Source organism: Carassius carassius, chromosome 18, assembly GCF_963082965.1.
Source record: "Carassius carassius chromosome 18, fCarCar2.1, whole genome shotgun sequence".
Taxonomy (NCBI): domain Eukaryota; kingdom Metazoa; phylum Chordata; class Actinopteri; order Cypriniformes; family Cyprinidae; genus Carassius; species Carassius carassius.
Window position 1 is genome coordinate 16,414,210 of NC_081772.1, and position 20,414 is coordinate 16,434,623.

The 20,414-nt window shown below is 40.0% G+C and overlaps 1 protein-coding gene across 1 annotated transcript in view; it reads left to right on the forward strand.

The window, feature by feature from the left end:
- The first annotated feature begins 525 nt into the window (after nucleotides 1–525).
- Nucleotides 526–20,414, forward strand: part of LOC132091724 (nesprin-2-like) — a 91,039-nt gene continuing 71,150 nt past the window's right edge. The window contains exons 1-22 of the mRNA XM_059497850.1: nucleotides 526–661; nucleotides 3,805–3,866; nucleotides 4,717–4,812; nucleotides 4,905–4,982; nucleotides 5,086–5,178; nucleotides 8,763–8,953; nucleotides 9,067–9,266; nucleotides 10,016–10,116; nucleotides 10,521–10,628; nucleotides 10,723–10,860; nucleotides 11,618–11,782; nucleotides 12,204–12,316; nucleotides 12,952–13,120; nucleotides 14,384–14,480; nucleotides 14,856–15,049; nucleotides 15,220–15,390; nucleotides 16,319–16,456; nucleotides 16,632–16,733; nucleotides 17,652–17,828; nucleotides 17,912–18,070; nucleotides 18,158–19,228; nucleotides 19,370–19,504. Of these exons, the coding sequence (XP_059353833.1) occupies nucleotides 574–661; nucleotides 3,805–3,866; nucleotides 4,717–4,812; nucleotides 4,905–4,982; nucleotides 5,086–5,178; nucleotides 8,763–8,953; nucleotides 9,067–9,266; nucleotides 10,016–10,116; nucleotides 10,521–10,628; nucleotides 10,723–10,860; nucleotides 11,618–11,782; nucleotides 12,204–12,316; nucleotides 12,952–13,120; nucleotides 14,384–14,480; nucleotides 14,856–15,049; nucleotides 15,220–15,390; nucleotides 16,319–16,456; nucleotides 16,632–16,733; nucleotides 17,652–17,828; nucleotides 17,912–18,070; nucleotides 18,158–19,228; nucleotides 19,370–19,504 (3,846 nt within the window). The 5' untranslated portion in view covers nucleotides 526–573. The remainder of the gene's footprint in view (nucleotides 662–3,804; nucleotides 3,867–4,716; nucleotides 4,813–4,904; nucleotides 4,983–5,085; nucleotides 5,179–8,762; nucleotides 8,954–9,066; nucleotides 9,267–10,015; nucleotides 10,117–10,520; nucleotides 10,629–10,722; nucleotides 10,861–11,617; nucleotides 11,783–12,203; nucleotides 12,317–12,951; nucleotides 13,121–14,383; nucleotides 14,481–14,855; nucleotides 15,050–15,219; nucleotides 15,391–16,318; nucleotides 16,457–16,631; nucleotides 16,734–17,651; nucleotides 17,829–17,911; nucleotides 18,071–18,157; nucleotides 19,229–19,369; nucleotides 19,505–20,414) is intronic.

Genomic DNA, 20,414 nt, shown 5'->3' on the forward strand with positions numbered 1-20,414 from the left:
CTTCTTCACATTTGGTACTTTGTGCTGATGTTGTTTATCTGTTCACAAGCCATTTCTCTCCCAACCTAATTCACAGTACCATCAGGATTATTTATGTAATGAAGAGTCGACGGAGCTCTTTATGTTGTATCACAACAATGTAGTATTTGAGACCTCGCCTCAGATGTTAGGTTTTGGAATGTAATCTGTACGTTATTAAAGAAAGGGTCAACCTCTGTACCATATGAAACTGTATTTTCGCCTTTTTAATTTCTCATATTTGCTAACTGATGCTTGCTGTATCAGTCATGTGAAGTAGTTTCCATTGCAAAGTCTCCTGATCAACATCAAAACAAGTTCCCTCTTTTTTTATTTTATCAGAATGTCTCCAAGAGCACAAGTGAACAAATATTGTGCTTACTGATTTAGAATAAATGAGATCTAATAAAATGATTACAAGTGTGCTGTGTTTATTATAACAATAACACTACTTCAGTTATTGTAATTTTCTTTTACAGTTACCCCCCCCAACCCCCCCCCCCCCCCTCATTATTTCCATGGAAATGAGTGTGTGAGAGTGTCGAAGCAGCAGTAATGGCGTCAGGGGGAGAAACCTGTGCTTCTGCGGAGGACAAGGGGGGTGTCCCGCTGGACATTGATGATGTACATCTACTCCTGCAAGGTCAGTCCTCACTCTAAGCTTTTTGATCATTGTGATAGATTGCTGCCTTTTAAAAAAATTGTCTTCTGTAGCCAAAGTGTTTTTTTAGATTTGCAGTCTGAAAAAAAAAGACTTGAATCGATGTAAAAAGTTAGTCAAAGCTGATTGCATAATTCCACACAGAAGAACCTCGTTTGGTCAAGCTGTTTCTTTACTCAGAGCATCACATCAGTGGAATTCAATACCACAATCAATTAGAGAATGTACAGCATTTAACTCATTTAAGCAGTATTTTAAGGAATGGCTTCTTTAGAACCAACAATGTGAACATTAATGTTGTTTATATATCTTTATAAGCTGCTTTATATTGTAATTGTGTTCCTGTAGCTCAAGTGGTAGAGCATTGCTATAGCAAGGTTGGGGGTTTGAATCCCAGGGAACACATGTTAGGAGAAAATTGTTAGCCTGAATTCAATGTAAGTCGCTTTGGATAAAAGCGTCTGCTAAATGCATAAATTTAATAGAATTTTATTTTTTAAATACATATATTACGGTCAGTTTGTATAATTTGTTGTTCAATTTTGGTTGAATTTGGTTGTTATAGTTTATTTTCTATTTTGTTTCATTTTTTTTTCCTCTTTTTTTTTTTTTTTTTTTGGCCGAATGACATCTGGCAAAGGGACTACCAATGAGAACTAGCCTTTGGGCTAATTTGGATACATTTACATTCACGAATATTGATTAATGTACACTGTCCCTTTTTTTATGAAATAAACAAATACAGCCTCTTTCCCAGTAGTCTCCTCTTTCGGAGGTTAAGGGAGGATTCCAGATGGCAAGTGGGAATCGTAAACTGTTGACTCACCAAGTTTTCAAACAAAAACATGTTCTGGGAGGGTGTGCTAGACGTTTATCCTAGAAGTAGCGTGATATGCTTTTTCTAGAACCTGCTCATCACCATTCTGAATAAACGTACTAACTTTAACCTGGCAACTTTATAGTTAAAGTGTCATTTCTGCACCATCAAACAATTAGCAAACGTAATGAATGGCAAACATATAGTCCTTCCTAAAACATCTTTAACCACTCAGGAGTCATTTGTGAGAGCAAGAAGCGATGATTTTTTATTTTTTTTTGCTGTGATGTATTAATTTTTTCGAATGATTATTCATCTACCAGCTTGCTTCACTTAAACTGTAACTGTTTTATAAAGCCAAATCCCCTTGAAGACCTTTGAACCTTAAGTTGTTGGTGTCTCTTCTTTCATTTCCTCTGACTTGTGTGTCATGTGTCTCAGCGTTCCTGTCAGTTAAAACCATCGGTTTGTGTGTGTGTGTGTGTGTGTGCTGGACTTAGTTCAGACCCTCTTTGCTCGCTGGCTTACGGTTGCTAGACAACCAAATGTTTGCTATGACGACAGGCCAGTCTTAAAGAGAGACAGTCTGTCTGAAGTCATGTTTGAGTGACATCACATGTTTGTCTTCTGTGCAGTGAAATCACTTCAGTCATCTGGAGAAATATTAGCACATGTTACTTTTAACAAGTTAGCTGTTGTAGTTTGATTACATTTTATGAATGCAAATGGAGATCTGTGTTGGAATGTATATTATATCTTTTTGATATCATATACAAAGGCCTTTCTTAATTTATGAAAGTAGTACTTTCAAGAGCACATTCAGTAACCAGTGTTATTTTAGTTTTTATTCATATTTTGGATCAGTTTTTATTTTTATTATTTCCAATTTTATTTTAGTTGTAGTAATTTTGATGTGATTTAATTAGATTGAATTAGTTTGTAATTTAGTAGTTGTTTTCATATATTAAGTAGTTTATGTATACCGTATTTTCCGGACTATAAGTCACACTTTTTTTCATAGTTTGGCTGGTCCTGCGACTTATAGTCAGGTGCAACTTATTTATCAAAATTAATTTGACATGAACCGAGAGAAATGAACCAAGAGAAATGAACCAATAGAAAACATTACCGTCTACAGCCGCGAGAGGGCGCTCTATGCTGCTCAGTTCTCCTGTAGTCTACACTGAAAACATAGAGCGCCCTCTCGCGGCTGTAGACGGTAATGTTTTTTCTTGGTTCTAAATAAATGCGACTTATAGTCCAGTGCGACTTATTTTTTTTTTTCCTCATCATGACGTATTTTTGGACTGATGCGACTTATACTCATGTGCGACTTATAGTCTGAGAAATACGGTATAGTATGTATGTATGTTTGTATATATGTATGCAGTTTTTTTTTTTATTAATTTTTATTTTAGTTTGAGTTGAGATGTATGAGATGTTGTCTTGGCAACTTTCTTAAATAACTGTTTAATATTTTATTTTATATGAGATTTTCATTTTTCTTTTTCCACTTTAATAACCCAGAGTAACACCAACATTTCAGTTTTGTTTTTCATTTTATTTTTGGACAATTTCAATATATATTTTTTTTGCTTAATTTAAATTTAATTTAAATATTTGCATACATGATTAAATATTTCTTAGATTTAAATGATTTAAAATCCTGAAATGATTTTTTTTTAAACTCCATTGTTTATTGAAATGAGGGAACATCATTGTACAGCAGTAAAGTGCATTTGTGGCTATGCAAACAGGATGTCCAGTATCTTATGGGCACTGTCAAGATAAATGACTGACTCGGCCTGTTGGATCCTGTCCCATGAAGCTAAATTAACCTCTCCTATTGAGGGAAAGGCCAAGTCTACCATTTATAGCATGGGAAGAAAGTCTAAATTAAATACAGCTGTGATGGAATGGGATGCTGGTTAAGCCGACTGAGTGTCTGCATTGGTGTTCAGTGAAACACTAAATGAGGGAAAATTTCACACAGAAACAAATGAATATGGTGTCTCTCAAAACTTTGTTTGAGGTTGAGGGCGTTGGCGGCTCCGAGATCGGTAAGTCGAGCCAGGTTTCCAGATGTCATGCAATGTTATCTGCTTATAAATAGTCCTATATGAAGACATGCAGTGTTTTTGATGTGCTATAAACCAGAAAGCCCTGAAGCTGTTCTCTGGCAAGATGTGTACATACTTTTTCATGGATGTATTCTAGTTGTGCCAACATGCACATACGGTTTCCTACACATACATACAGTTTTTTTTAAGTGTAATTTTGGTCTGATGTAATGTTATTTTATTAACAGTGGAACAGGAGCAGATTCAGAAGAGGACATTCACAAACTGGATCAATGCACAGCTCTCCAAGGTAAACCCAAGAACAGCTCATACTATGACTACAGTCTAAAAGTATTAAGAGTCAAACCGAGGCTGAGGCTGTAGCTGAATCGCTGACTCACTGGTCAGCAAGTAAATTCTATTCTGCTCCGTCTGTCTTTGAGCATTGCATATGGCAAGGAGCTTGATTTATTTATAGTTCCCCGCCAGCAGCATCACACTTCAGCAGGTTGTAACATGAGCCATTTAGTCCACCGCTACTTGGCCACATTTTAAACACAAGCGCTCTTAAATCTGCAAGTGATCACCTGTGTAAAGCTCCAGTGATCTGCAGGGCAGTCTCTGTATAGCTAGACTGTTGCACCAGATTAACTCTTTAATGCATTAACTACTACCCAGTTTTTAAAAAAAAAAATTTTAATAGAATGGTTTATTTAACATTTATACAATTGTTTTGACTATCATTTATGATACATCAGGCTTTTATGGCTCATATAGAAAAATACAGGGCTAATACTCAGGAAAAAATTGTTTAATTTTATTCAGAGGCTTAAACTGACCAAAAATATGTAATTTGGTGCAAAAAAAATTTTAATTATCAATTAGATGACAGAATGTGTACAAGTTTCAGAACATTTGTTTTTCAAAATGTTGATAATGTTCTTAATTTAGATATTTTAACCATGCATTTAGATATGATACAGTAGGCTTTAGGGTTAATATGAATAAATCATATATAATTCCGCAATTCTTTTGTTTTAATCCATGCTTTGTGTATTTGGCTGTTTATTGGTACTTCTGCCACCAGAGCTTGACATTAGGAATGTTCCAAGTATTGCCCTGTGAACACCTTTCAGATCAAATAATAATGTGTGTTTCAGAGGAACCATCCAGCTGTTGTCCAGGATCTGTTCTCTGATCTTGGAGATGGGACTCGACTGCTTGACCTACTGGAGGTGATGAGTGGCCAACGCATGGTGAGTGCTGAATATCACACTAAGATTCAACCAAGAAAGTATTTATTTTTACTGAATGCTACACACAATAGAATGTATTTGTTTCTCTGAAGAAGCGCGAGCGGGGTCATGGTGTGTTTCAGCAGAGAAGCAACATAGAGACTGCTTTGAAATTCTTGAAGAATAAATCAGTAAGAGTTTTGTGATTCTTACAAGACTGATGATAATTTTCCATCTGTTAGGACATTAACATTTATATACAAATGACGTAAACGACTGTTTATGTTCTCTCAGATCAAGCTGGTGAACATAAACATCCCAGACATCATAGAGGGGAAACCTTCCATCATTCTGGGCCTGATATGGACCATCATTCTGCACTGTCACGTGAGTATAACAATGAAAACAACATGTCTTTACAAAAACTAGCATATATACTTTCATCTTTCTTTGCCTTGAGCTGTTTTTTCTTCTTCATTTTAGCTTCGAGTGGGCTTGTACTTTTTGAGATGTGAGAGATGTGAGACTTCCAGAAGAGAATAGTAATATAAGAATAGTTGCTTGCCTTGAACCGAGCTCTGCACAGACTCCTGTTCAAGATGCTAACTGCCAAGCGCATTTTCGAATGCATTCGTCCAATGGATTGGTTTGCAGCGATCGAACTGAAGGACGCGTACTTTCATGTCTCCATTCTTCCTCGACACAGACTGTTTCTTCGGTTTGCTTTCGAGGGGCAGGCATATCAGTACAAGGTTCTCCTATTCGGGTTGGCCCTGTCTCCCCGTGTCTTTACGAAGGTCACGGAGGGAGCCCTGGCTCCTCTCAGGGAACAAGGTGTCCGTATTCTCAACTACCTCGATGACTGGCTGATCCTAGCTCACTCTCGAGAGCGGTTGTGCGAGCACAGGGATCTGGTGCTCAGACACCTCGCCCGACTGGGTCTTCAGGTCAACTGGGAAAAGGGCAAGCTCTCCCCTGTGCAGAGGATCTCTTTTCTCGGTATGGAAATAGACTCGGTTGCCATGTTCGCGTGGCTTACGAACGAGCGCGCGCAGTCACTGCTGAATTGCCTGAGACAATTCGAGGGCAAGAGAGCGGTTCCACTGAAACTGTTTCAGAGGCTCCTGGGGTATATGGCGTCCGTGGCGGCAGTCATGCCGCTCGGGTTACTCCATATGAGATCGCTTCAGCACTGGCTTCACCACCGAGTCCCGAGATGGGCACGGCAACAGGGCACGCTCCGAGTGACCATCACTCCGGCCTGCCGCCGAAACTTCACCCCGTGGTTGGACCCCTCATTTCTACGGGCTGGCGTGCCCCTAGAACCGGTGTCCAGACATGATGTTGTGTCAACAGATGCCTCTGCCACGGGCTGGGGTGCCATGTGCAACGGGCATGCTTCGTCGGGCTCCTGGAAAGGACCCCGACTTCAGTGGCATGTCAATTGCCTCGAATTGCTAGCAGTACGTCAGGGTAGTCTATGCTCCCGCCGCATGTCGCAACTCGCTTGCCATCTCCTCTTGTGGAGTCACAAGCATCTGAGGCCGCTTTGTGCCATACACATTCCGGGCAGGCTCAATCGTGCAGCCGACGAGCTCTCATGGCAGCAGTCTCGCCCCGGGTAATGGAGACTCCACCCCCAGTCGGTTCAGCTGATTTGGGAACGCTTCGGAGACGCTCAGGTAGACCTGTTTGCCTCTCCAGAAAGTTCCCACTGCCAGTTGTTTTACTCCCTGACCGAGGGCACTCTAGCCACGGACGCCCTGGCACACAGCTGGCCACTGGGCTTGCGCAAGTATGTATTTCCCCCAGTGAGCCTTCTTGCACAGACATTGTGCAAGATCAGGGAGGACGAGGAGCAGGTCCTCATGGTTGCGCCTTTCTGGCCCGGCCGGACCTGGTTCCCCGAACTTGTACTCCTCACGACAGCCCCTCCCTGGCCAATTCCTCTGAGGAAGGACCTTCTTTCTCAGAGACGGGGCACCCTCTGGCACCCACGTCCTGATCTGTGGAACCTACATGTGTGGGTTCTGGAAGGGTCATGGAAGGTTTAGGTACCTTGCACCCACAGGTGGTAGCTACCACCACTTCAGCTAGAGCCGTGTCCACCAGACACGCCTATGCTTTGAAGTGGAACCTCTTCGTCACTTGGTGTTCTTCACGGCGTGAGGACCCCTGGAAATGTCCGATTGGGTCAGTGCTTTCCTTTCTTCAGGAGGGGTTGGAACGAAGGCTGTCTCCTTCCACCCTCAAGGTCTACATGGCCGCCGTTTCGGCTCACCATGACCCTGTTGAAGGTAAGTCTCTTGGGAGGCACGATCTGATCATCAAGTTCCTGAGAGGAGCAAGGAGGCTCAATCCGCCTCGCCCTCAGCAAGTCCCTCTTGGGACCCCGCAGTGGTTCTATCGGCACTGCAGAGGGCTCCCTTCGAACCCTTGCTCTCAGTAGAGCTAAAGTTTTTATCTTTGAAAACTGCGCTCCTGACAGCTTTGGCTTCAGTGAAGAGGATCGGGGACCTGCAGGCATTTTCAGTTGACGAAGCATGCCTGGAATTTGGGCCGGATAACTCTCACGTTATCTTGAGACCCCAGCCTGGGTATGTGCCCAAAGTTCCCACCACTCCTTTTAGGGATCAGGTGGTGAACTTGCAAGCGCTGCCCCTGGAGGAGGCAGACCCAGCCCTGGTGCTGCTCTGTCCAGTACGTGCGCTCCGCACCTACGTGGACAGAACTCAGTTCCCTGGGTTCCTCCAGCACTGTTTATGTCCAACACTTGCGTACATGCCCTTTGGTCAGCCCTGTGTGGGACTAGGTGCCTCCATGTGTTGTGATTCCCCTTTTCTGGGCAATCCCACATGTGTATGTCCACAGTAAGTCTCTCCGCAGCATGTGTCTTTCCCTTGGCAAGCCCCTTGCCAGCTCTGTCGTTGAAACTTCCACTCTGCGGGCTGGGTACCTCAGAGTTCTTGTGTATCACCACCTTGGTGGATACCTACCTTCTGTAAGTCCTCCCACGAGCAGGCAGCCTGCTAGCATACGTCCAGCTGGAAAATGCTACCCAGTGTATTCTGTGTGAGCTATAGGCCCTCACTCCTGCTGGCCTTACGACAGGGTGCTATCACTCACACGGGTCGCTGTAAGACAGCCATGTGGCGTTTTGTAAGGGACCCCATTTGTAACGTCGAACGTGACCGAATGAAAGGGAACGTCTTGGTTACGTATGTAACCCTCATTCCCTGAAGGAGGGAACGGAGACGTCATGTCCCCTTGCCACATTGCTGTTCCACTGAATGGCCTGGTCACTGGCTCGGCTCCTCAGCGAAGACTTGAATGCAAGTTATTCGCGTTGCTCCTTATATACCCGCTCTGCGGGGCGGAGCTCGCGATGCAAATCCCGCAGACCAAGGTACTTTGTGAATCATTGGCTCGTTTTGTACCACTCAAAGGTGATTGGGCTCTCGGGCGAGATCCCATTCGTAACGTCTCTGTTCCCTCCTTCAGGGAACGAGGGTTACATACGTAACCAAGACGTTTTTCAAAATGTTGATTATGTTCTTAATTTATATATATATATATATATATATATATATATATATATATATATAAATAAATTCTGCAATTCTTTAAAAAAAGTTTTAGTCCATGCTATTTGACTGTTTATTGGTACTTCTGCTACCAGACAGTTGCATCCCACTATATATGAACTAGCTGTTTTAAATGCAGTATTTTTATATTTAACGTTAGTTTATCAGTATGTTTGAAAGTATATTTTTTCGATTATTGGTGATTACATAGGCTCTCTCTCATGCACATGCCTGTTTTTAAACACCAAATAGTTAAGAACAAAGTCTCTCTCTTGCTCCACCCATGCACGATACTATCGTGTATCGTCGATCTCATGGCCTGACGATATGACGATTTGAAAAATGACCAAATCGCCCAACACTAATTCTCACTTCTCATTACTACAGATAGAGGAGCTAGCCAGAACTCTGTGTTATGGATCCCGTTCATCCTCCCTTGACTCTCTGTCCAGTCTTGATTCTGTTCCTGGATCTCCACGCAGTAGTCCTGTTCCCCGAGGAGCATCCCCGCTCCGCACCCACTTCCGTCTGTCTGCTAAGAAGGCTTTGCTCCTGTGGGTTTGGGACCAGTGCCAGAAGTGAGCTTTCATCTAGCTTATACTTTCATGCACTCTGAATGTTGGTCAAAATGCTTAGTCTGTTTAATTTCAACACCAATTGTTCCTCTAAAATGATTGTTTTCTTTCTCAAGAGTTGGTTGCTCAGCCGGTGTGAGGGACTTTAAGTCCAGCTGGAGGAGTGGTGAGGTGTTTCTGGCCATTCTCTGCTCTCTTAGACCTGATCTGGTGGATCTCTCTCAAGTCCAGACCAGCAGCCACCGGGAAAACTTGGAGAGGGCATTTCACCTTGCTGAGAAGGAGCTCAGAATTCCCAGACTGCTCGAGCCAGAGGGTAAAAGCTTTTAGCAGCATTATCCATTATCCATTAAAATGATCTATTCATAGTGATATTTTTTAAAATAAAAATAAATAAAATAAATATAAAATAAAAGCAATTTATTTGTTTTAAGTCATTTTTTTTTCTAATACAGTGGCAATGTAAAAAATGTGATTTTTAGAAAGGATTTAACTTATGAAAAAGTTACGTAAATTAATACATTAAAAAAAGCATGTTTATCATAAATATACATTTTTCTATTTTTTTGTAGTAATTTTTTTCTTGCCAAGCTAATATATTTTATTAGGTAGAAATTGTGAATACAAAATAGTTCTTTTCCAGTTGATTATGAACAACTGGAAAATGAATGGGGTCTAAAAATATTTTTGTGGAATATGTTGTAAATGTTTGTCAAAAAGGTTGAGAAGAACCTCTGCTGGAAAAATAGATAAATAGTGAATGCTAAATAAATACTAAATACAAACATATTTCCCAGATAATATTTATAATATATTATAATAATAAAATTATATTAACAATTATAATGACAGTATAAAAGCCAATTTAAATATGTCTATATAATATTTTTGTTTTATATTTTTCCTACAATATAAGCAAGTCTTTATATGTGAAAATATACAGGAGTCTTTGTATTTAAGTAACAAGTTACTTTGCAAAGGGATCATGTTTTGGGGCCCTGGGCATCAAAAAGTTTATAAAGGTTATTGACGGTTTATGTACATTTAAATTGTCTTTCCTCTCAGACGTTGATGTCAGTAACCCTGATGAGAAGTCTATCATGACATACATTGCTCAGTTCCTGCAGTACTCCAACGATCTGCCTGTAGCTGATGATGATTTTGAGGTAAGACCACCTCCAACTGAATCTCCCATCTGGATCTGCGCTGTTGCAGGTCTGGGTTTCTTTATTCTTTCTTATGTTCTTTCTCTTTCTACCCCTCTTTCCTATATCATATCCCTCCAACTTCACTTCCTCCTCCTCTCTGTTGCCCCCTTCTGGTTGGATGCAGCTTCAATCTCTACTCTTTCCCACGTGCCTTCCTCCTGCCATCCTCCCTACACACTTCACTCCTGCTGTGCTGGCCTCCTCACTCCACCAGGTACGGACGTCCCAGAGCGCTTGTGAATTCCTCCACAGATTTCCTCTTCAAAATATCATTCCAGAATCAGCCTCTACTTGTTTCAGCATGTTTTCTGATTTGAAAATCAATCTCTAATTCAGTTGTATGTTTCCTGCCCTGCCCTTAGGCTTCACCCAGTCAGAAAGCCAGAGAGATGAAATGCTGGCTAGAGCGAGCCTGTCAGGAGTTGTTGGGGGCATGGATTTCCACAGAGGGATATGCAGAGAGGTATCAGGTATGCTGAATGTGAAATGGTAGCTCATCACGTCCTAATGTACAACACACACTTTATGACAAGCCCTGAATGTGTGTCTGTGTTAATATCCAAGGCATTTCAGAACTTTGTGGGGACTTATTATGACCAGCGACGTCCAGTTATTCCAGTTCTCAGTGCAATGAGACACTACGCTAAACCAAGTGAGGAGCTGATGGCATTGAGAAAGGCCTGGGACACCATGGAGGAGAGGGTGAATTCTGCTGATTACATGATTATATGATTATATCTGCTGATATGTCACCAAATACAAATTTACACAGAAATTCTAATCGTCTTGGGAATAGACTGGAAATTCCAAACAAATCACTTATATCGTTCTTTACAGCAAAAGTGTTTATGAAGTTATAGTTGTCATGGAAAAAACATATACAGTATCAATACATTTTCAGAATCGTATTTTCTTTAAACATAACAAATGCAGAAACAATCTTATAGCAGTATAACGTACAAATATTATTTGTTATAATTTAGATATATAATAACAAGCATAACAACCTAGAAATTAAAATTACATTGAAAATAAATTAAAACCCTAATAAAAATTAAAAAAACATTACCTACAGTAGTATTTTTTATTTTTAGCTTTGCAATAAATCATTGTGTACTATGAAAAGGCTCTGAAGATAGATATAAGGTTTGCTGAATGTAAAATCATAAATAATGCTTATGTTGCTCAATTGTAAATCATTTTGGATAAAAGGGTCAGCTAAATGCATAAATGTAAATAAGTTCAATTCAAATAAATTATTTAAATTATATTCTAAATTATTTAAAATTCTGTAACAATTAAAAATAAATATATATTTTTCATATATATTCTTAAAGAAATATTTTTATGTATGAAATTTTTTTTTTTGGCTTTTTTTTAATGATGGGATCAATGATATAAGTTATATTCAAATAATTAAATGACAAAAATCTTTTTTGTACACCTTTATTCTCCCCAGTTGCAAGAGTTCAGAACAGAGCTTGATGTTGGTTTGCCAGCCCCTCTGAACACACTGGGCCGGTGGCTCCAGCATATGGAAGCTGTGTTGTCTGAAGACAGCGGGAGCACAGAAGATCATGCACTTGCTGCTAGAGATGCCAGACACAAGCAAGAACAGCTGAAGGTCAGTGTGAAGACCGGTATTATCATTGTAACGGAGTACAAACTTTATAATCGTGGGGAAGAAGGAGGCGGGAACTGGCGAACATTCAAATGAAACATTCATGAGAAAATAAACTCAAAACAGCGCGACAGCCCCTCGCGGACGACTGCCGCTCACAAACAAAACCAAACACAAAATAAAATCCAAGCCTGGTCCTCTCTCGTCCTTCACTGTCATCGCTCCTCTTTTGTATCCTTCCGATCTCCTCTGTGGGACTCGAGACCGGTGAGTGGAGCAGCTGTCGCTTATTTCCAAATCACTCCACAGGCCTCGCTCCGTTCTCACGGCTCTCAGCCCCGCCCCACTCATCACAATCATGCTTCACTGTGTATTTCTGAAATATCTTTATATTTTATGTTTATTCTTCTTATTGTTTCCTCAGGTCTTGGTTGAGGACTTAAGCCAGCACTTGAACATCCTTCATCACTACCGTAACACAGATGATGATGGCTGTCTTCAAGTGCCAATTGAGAAGCTGGAGGAGATCAAGAGACGGTTGGACAACAATATCTGTTCAGTGCTTCCTGCTGAAATGACCAGCATCTGTAGTGTTTAGAACTCCGGATGTCTGATCAGCTCCAAACCAACACAATTTGCTTGGTTTAATAATGCTTTTACACTGCGTGATAAGGCTCGGTATGGCTCACTTTTGGGGGAGGTTTCCACTGTGTATAGTACCTAGTACTTGGTACTGTTTTAGTACCACCTCGGTTGAGGTTCCAAAGAGCTGTACCAATACTAAAATGTGACGTGTAAACATCACTGATTGGTCAGAGAGAATTGCCATTACCAGCGTCATTGGATTTGCAACACAGACACCAAACCCGCTAGACTTAAATAGTAAGCAACAGCCACTGCAGCATCATTTGTTCAAATGGCTTTTAAACGACTTGATTTAAATGACAGTCTTAAGAAGCTTAAAAAAAAAAAAAAAATGGCTGCATCGTGGTCAGTAGACAAGGTGGCAACTATAACAAGCCAAAGTAAAGCACGCCAAGCGGAGTCGTACCTCGCAGTGGAAAAGTGCCATAAGATGGTCTTTTCAGCAGCACCTTCCCTCAGTTACTCTTAATATTGTCCTCTTCAAGATACCCAGGTTTGTTTCTAATGTTCCTCATTCTCTTTGATAGTTTCACCAGTGCCAGACTGTCAGCCAAGTACCACGGCCTCAAGCTACAATACAGGGAGCAGATGCACCAGGTTTATGACCTGCTGGGACGTCTGAAGTCTAAGCTGAGCCTGTGGAGAGGACCTTACGGATCCCAAGAGTCTGTGCACTCTCTGCTACATGATTGGCATGTATGTGGCCCTATAGAGCAGTCATTACTAATGGCAAAATAACCTGCCATGAGCTTCCTTCAGAAACATCTACAATCACTAAAAGTAAAAAGCTGTTTGTAGACATTAAACAAACTACACCATAGTTGCATAACTTCAGATGTTTTTTAATTAATTTAAAAATTAATTTGAAATCTACAAAATGGAAAGTTTGAGTTAGAATATGTAGCAAGAGTATAAGTATAAACACAACAATGCTATTAAAGCAGACTGGTGAGTAGATGATGTGATGACATTTAATGTCCTTAATGAACTTCTGTAGTCCCATTTAAAGGGTACATAACATACACAGTTTCACCTAATCTCATGTTAATCTTGAGGACCTATAGAGTAGTACTGCGTCCTTCTTATATCCAAAAAGTCTTTAGTTTTATCATATTTATAAAAGAAAATTACAGCTTTCCGATTCTTTCCGGAAAAAGCCGAGCTCCTGTAGGCGTGCGGTGGGCATAGCTATAATACTGATGTTTCGTGTTGTTTCCATTAACATATATTCACTTATGTGCTGATTTCCAACAAAAGACAGAAATCTGATGCAATTGTACTTCCATGAATGGGGTCTTTTATCACAGGGACAGCTCTATGTTTTAATAGCAAACGATGTGTAAATCCAGCATCGACTTGGGCCTTGTTTATAAAACAGTCGTCACTCAAATGACCAGAGCACACAAAGGCACTTGATACACTCTGTTGTTACCCCGGAAAAACAAACTGCGTCCACTGTTCATGTAACACTGGGTTCTTGTGGAAGCTGAACATGGTAAAATTTCCCTCACATCCAAAAACGCAATTATTTGGAGGCATTCTCGAACAAATCCTATGCTGCGCTGGCGACGATTTTGAAACGCGTTGATGTGCGCGGTCACGCTCTCCTCTGGTTAACGTGTGCGCGGGCGTGCTTTTCCGGGAGAGATGCTAATATAAAGACTTCCGCTCTCGTCTACATCATTAGATCCATGATCGAAAAAAACCAGCTGAAACTTGTACCAACCCGGAAGTAAGATTTTCGGCACAGAAATTCTCAGTCATTCTTCTAAATATTTTTTTTTAAACTTTCGCCATGTTTAGCATGAGAATCCATCTCTTTAACACTGTGAACAACTCTGAATACACCAAACACCATTGTACCCCACCCCCTTTAACCACTTTTTAGTGACAACATTTTTCAAGACACATAAAAGCTTAAAAACAATCAATTGTAAACCATGATTATATGCCTTTTAGGACACTGTTGACAAGCAAGGCCTGGTGTGGATGTTGAAAGAAGCACTTCATAAGCTGAAGGACACAGCAGTCAGTTACACCAACAAAGCAGCTCTGGGTAAGTTTATACCGTTTACTGCTCTGTTATATATGGTTTTTATGAAAGCTAGTGCTTCTTCCTACGGAGCCCCGAACATGACACGCAGGAAAAAATATTAGGCTAAATCGTGTGCACGATTTACTAATTCATTCCCTCAATGTACTAAAACATGCACACGATTACTATAGCATTCCCTCGATTTACTATAGGGAACCCAATAGTAAATCGAGGGAATGCAATAGTAATCGTGTGCACGTTTTATTAAATTGAGGGAACGAATTAGTAAATCGTGCACACTATTTATTTATTTTTTTCTTGCATGTCATGTGCGGGGCTCCGTATGTTCCTGTACCTTATGCCTTATTTATCCTTTATCCTCTGATTCTTTTCCAGCTGACGACGCGCCTGTAGTAAACAGGAAGGTAAAGGAGGCCGATAGTGAGACGGGAGCCAGTACAGAAGCTGCAGAAGCAGTAAGATCCACCATGGAGCATGTTCTGGCTGCATGGGTGTCCTACAAAGACTGCCTGTATCTATTACAGGTCTGGCAGGGGCAGGAGGGACAATCAGAGGAACAGGGGCAGGAGGTACTGTAAAGCATTTGTCATTAAAGACAGGATTCAAAGTATACAGTGGCCAAAAAAAAGTTGGACTTAAAATGTATTAATGACACTTCTCTTAAGTTAGGGCATAATGCTTGAATGTGGTTGCTTTTTATCAGAGGTTCATTTGTCTTGTTATCTCTTTCATAATGCAGCACAAGCATTTTTCATCCAGCTTGAATGAGTGGAGATCACGTCAAGCCCAGCTGAATGAGGCGGGAAACATCCTCATTGATATGAGTGATGCTTCCACCAGCCACTCTCTGACTGAAGAGCTCCGCAAACTGAACATACAGTGGGCTGACTTTATAAAAAGGACCAAGTTTGTGAGTTTTGTTAAGACCGAACACTCTAGTTTTCAGCTGGGTCCAAAATGAACACTTGCCTAATGCCAAAAAGCAAGTAAAAGTTGTCTTTGTTGAAGAAATAAAGCAATTTCTAGTAACATTAAAAGAAACGTGACCTAATTACTTTAAGTCTGTTTGGATGACAGTCTGAGTGAGCTTTTTGAACAAAGAGACAAAAGCTCAAGCAGTATCTCTCTCAATTTGAATTTTGACATATTTTCAATGGAAGTTATTCCGTTTCAGTATCTAAGGTGCCTGTTATAAAACTGACACGTCACATGATATATCTTTCATGTTAAACCACCAATTTCAGTATATTATTTGACTGTGAGAACCAAATATTGTTGTATTGACAACAGAAAATATGATGCAGGTGTTTCTCACAAAATATTAAAGGAAAAGGCTAAATACATCCTATTGTCAAGGACCAAAATGATGCAAAATATAGTTTCATAGCTGGGAAGAAATATTTATTGCCGGTGAATTAACTCAGTTCATTCGCAAGCAGGTGTGGCAAAGAGTTTTTATTTTGAATCCTGATTATGTTTCAATTTCAACTTGTTCTACTGGATTGAATAAGGAGTTTTGGCTTTAAACTGCTAAGACCCAGCCTTTTCTGATTCTCTCTGTAAGTTGCAAAACGTGTTGGTGAATCGTTACTACTATTTTCATTTTCTTTGAGTAGTACACTGACAAGCTGTTACTTTGGCCCATTGTGATTCAAAACCACAGGAGCATTCTGTTTCATCATTTGTTTTTGCTTTTCATCAAAGAATGTGCTTGCTCTTGTTCTTTTGTCTTTTAACATTCTACACCCTTGAAAAGATTGTAATTGTTGTTTTAAAAAAAAGATGTTCTTGTTTAACAATCAAAGAGCTTATACTATTGGAAAATGGCATGTTTTCAGGCAGTGGCCCCTCAGCCCATCGCTGCAGTCCCGGGGGTCCAAGCTGCTCAGTCCCTGATGCAGGAAGCCGGCTGGGTGCTTAGAGAGACTGTGGAGGTGTCATCTGGACCTTTGCGTATTTACAGAAAGAAACTTCAGGTATTCAGATCATTCTGTCGTAGCTGTGCTTCATACTGTTCATATTTTTATACTAGATATTTCTTCATTTATTTGTCTTTTTTAATAAATTTTTTTACTTTGTCTTGACCGTTTCTCACACCCATTTTTCACTCTCTTGTCAACGTTATTTATGCTTGTCTTTTTTGTCACTCAGGGCATAATTAAGAAGATGTCAGCGTTCAATTTGAACTCTTTTTCTCCATCTCCAGACTGCAAAGAAGAAACCCTACAGAAACTCAGACAAACTCTTCCAGAGGTCAGGCAATATTCCTTTTATGTTATAGATGTATGTATTTTATATTTACACTAAGAGACCGGGCACCCCAAATTTTATTTATTTATTTATTTATTTTTTACTTTTTTTTTTTTACTCATCCTCAGTTATCCTGTGGAACACAGAAATACAATTTTAAATAATCTTCCTGAGCCATCAAGTCTGTGAGTGAATAAATCACTCTGAGTCAGTCCTTTCCAATGAACTTGTTCATTAGACTGATTTGTTCATTTTTGTATATATACATTTATTTGAAATAGGGCTGTCACGATATCATATTTTTACTGAACAATTATTGTGGCTAAAATAATTCACAGTAACAATTTTATTGCAAAGTCTACAGAAATTTTATGAATAATGTGACAATGCTGTCAGTCAAATTCGTCTTTAACTTTATTTTCTGTTTTGAATTATTTTCCATTCTATATTTAATTCTACAGTATACAGCTTTTTTATATTTTATTCTTATATTATTATTGTTTAATTTCTTTTTAATTCTTTCATAGCTATATTTAAGTATATTTTCATCTGTGTTGTATTCTTTAATAATTGCACTGTCCATGGAGCGGACCTGACTCACATGTCACTGCTGGTTATATATGCTCTATATAATTATGTATGTGACAAATAAAAATCTTGAATCTTGATCTTGACAAAAAAGGCGTTTTGGGAGACAGAAAGTTTGTAACAATAACTTCACAAAAGTGTACAAAAACAACTGTTTATCAGCACTTCTAAATTATTTTGTGCACTGTAGTAGTTACATATAACCCTTTAAGGTACAGTACTACCATCTATGTTAGAGTGTCAACCAACTCTCTAAACACTCTGTTTCTCTAATGAGAATAATTGATTTAACTAGGACAAACTGAACAAATCTATGGACATGTTTCTTGGCAGACCTTTGAAACTTTGACCCGGGTTGATCAGGTGTGTATTAGACTCCAAAAAGTGACATCTCTGCTTGAGGGGAGGCTGGCTGAGCTTGAAAACTGGAGCACAGAAGCCCAAAAGGTCTGCAACCACCTAAAAGAAAGGCAGCATAGGGGCCACCGGGTCCCTCATCCCAGGGTTACAGTGAGCAAAATCAAGTACTTGAGTTCATTTGGTTGATTAAAACAGTGCTTTCACATTGTCACCTCTTGTGTTTCTCATTGCAGGGACTGATCTCCAGAGGTCTACATTTGGAAGGACAGGTAGTGACAGAAGGTGAGGACCTGCAGGTGCTTGTGACATTGGTGCAAAATAACTCTTCCCTGCCTTACCTCAGAACAATGGCAATACAAGACCGACTGCAACGGAATGTCTCACACTCTCAGGTGAATTTCATTGCAGGCCAGTATCGGTTAAGGAAAGCTTAAAATCATGATGTTGTAACTTCTCATATTCTTCTGTGTGTCTGTCAGGAGGTTACCGAGATGCTCAGTTCCCTTGGAGTGAAGTGTGAAGGACAGCCTAAAGGTGCACAGTCTGCTTCCAAGATCATACAGGCATATTCTCAGCCTGAATCCCAAGTTGAAACCATTCAACACCATCAGAATCAGACATTTTCTAAAAGCAGCAAACATTCTCCAGAGAGCCCAGTAGAACCTCGAAGCCAAGAACTCTATTCTTCTCAGCTGCAGTCACAGTTGGAAGCCACAAGTGACGTACAGCCCCAGGTTCTCCCCCAGGATCATGATAAATCCCTGAAAAACCAAAGAAAAGCTGTATGCCAAGTACAACAAGCAGAGCTCAAACAGACTTTGTTGTCATCTGTTGTTGGCAGGGAGGTTCAGATGAAACCCCAGACTCAAGTTCAACTCATCTCTGTAGACTCGAGCCTAACCAGTAGCTTTGAACCATCAGACCTTCAAGCCGCCTCAGTAAACTCAAGCCAAAACAGTGGCTTTGTACCCTTAGACACTTTACAGGTTATCTCTGTAGACCCAGTCCATACCAGTGACTTTATACTTTCAGAGCTACAGGTTGTCTCAAGCCAAACCAGTGAATTAATGCCATTAAACTCTCTCCAGGTTATATCTGTAGAATCAGGCGAAACCAGGGACTTTGAACCATTAGACCTTCAGGTAATCTCTGTAGAGTCAAGCCAAACCAGTGGCACTGAACAAGCAAACCCTCCGCAGTCTTCAACTATGTCCATTCCAAGCACATCGATTACACCGGTTACCATGACTGAACTAAGAATGCCAGTCGAGCAGAATCTTGGTTCACCAACAAAATGGCAGCCTCAGACTTCCCTGACGACTCTACACCAAAGACAAACTGTTCTATACAAAAGTCACAGCTTTCCAGAGCCATCAGAGGCTCCAGGTGTTCCCCATGTCCTGGTACAGAATGAGGTGTATGCTATAGCTCAGGCTTTGGCCAGGAGCAGACTGGATCAAGCCAAAAAGCACCTGCGTGAACATATACAGGATGTCATCACTGTGATAAGTGCCAGAGACAAATCTAAAAAACAAGCCAAGAAAAAACAGGCGAGGCCATTTAAAAATCTGTAGTTTTCGATCCAATAATTATTTTCAATCAAGGAATGGATAAAAAAAAATAACACATGTTTGGTCAAAACACATACACATAAGCAGTTAAAGACTTGTGATATTTTTTTGGTTCTATAGGCAGTGTCACGTCTTCTCAGACCTAAAGTGTTGGAGACGTTTCTAGAAGCTGTGAAGGGAATGGGGTTTTTCTGCTCTGATGCCAAGCTCAGAGACATGGACCTCCTCTCTCAGTCAGTCAGGGCCCAGTGGGAGGTAAGAGAGAGATCATGGTCCTTCTAGCTGTGCATTAGTGTATGCTGCTCAGTACAATCGTAAACTCAAAACATCAGAACTGGATTGCTGTGATTGGTCTAGGTTATGCTTGCGAATTATTATTTTTTTTTATATGCCATTTACGTTTCCCTGAAAAGTTTTAAAGGTACATTCTATTTGGTCTTTAGTTAGCATTAACATTTTGGGTAGGGATGCATCGATCCGATACTCAGGATCGGTATTGGCTCCGATACTGGCATGTTCTGCGGATCGGGTATCGTTCAGAGAAGACTCTGTTCTGTCCCATTTATCACATGTTAATGTCTTTATTACTGTGCTATACATTTAAAAGAAACGTCTTTTACATTTCTATATAAATGTATATACTTGTTTTTTCATGAATGTATTTTACAACAATACAAAGAGCAATGTGAGACATCTTACCAGATTTTAGACTTATTCATTTTTATTTGTAAATAAAATATTTCACTAGATTTTATAACATTATTGTGCACCCGTGATATTTCTAGAATCTAGTGTATCTTTTCCTGCTGAATTATCCACTAACCTAGTTTATAATAGTATTTTTTTTCATAGATTATGATTATATATCATGGGGTTGGCCCACACGGTGCATAATTAAAACAAGTGGACATGTATTTATTATTTTTAATAAATCTTAAATTATGCATGTTTGCACACAGGTTTTATTTTAAAATGTACATGTATACAGTTATAAATAGTAAAATGTGATACAGTGCATGTATTTAATCTATTTAGTTTTTTGTTTACTAAACATTGGTATATTCTGATACTGGGTAGATCAGCTGGCTTGATTGACCAATGCCACTATGGTTCTTAGGTCACTTTGTCCCAGCATTTATTAAATCATAGCATCTTTGGATGGATC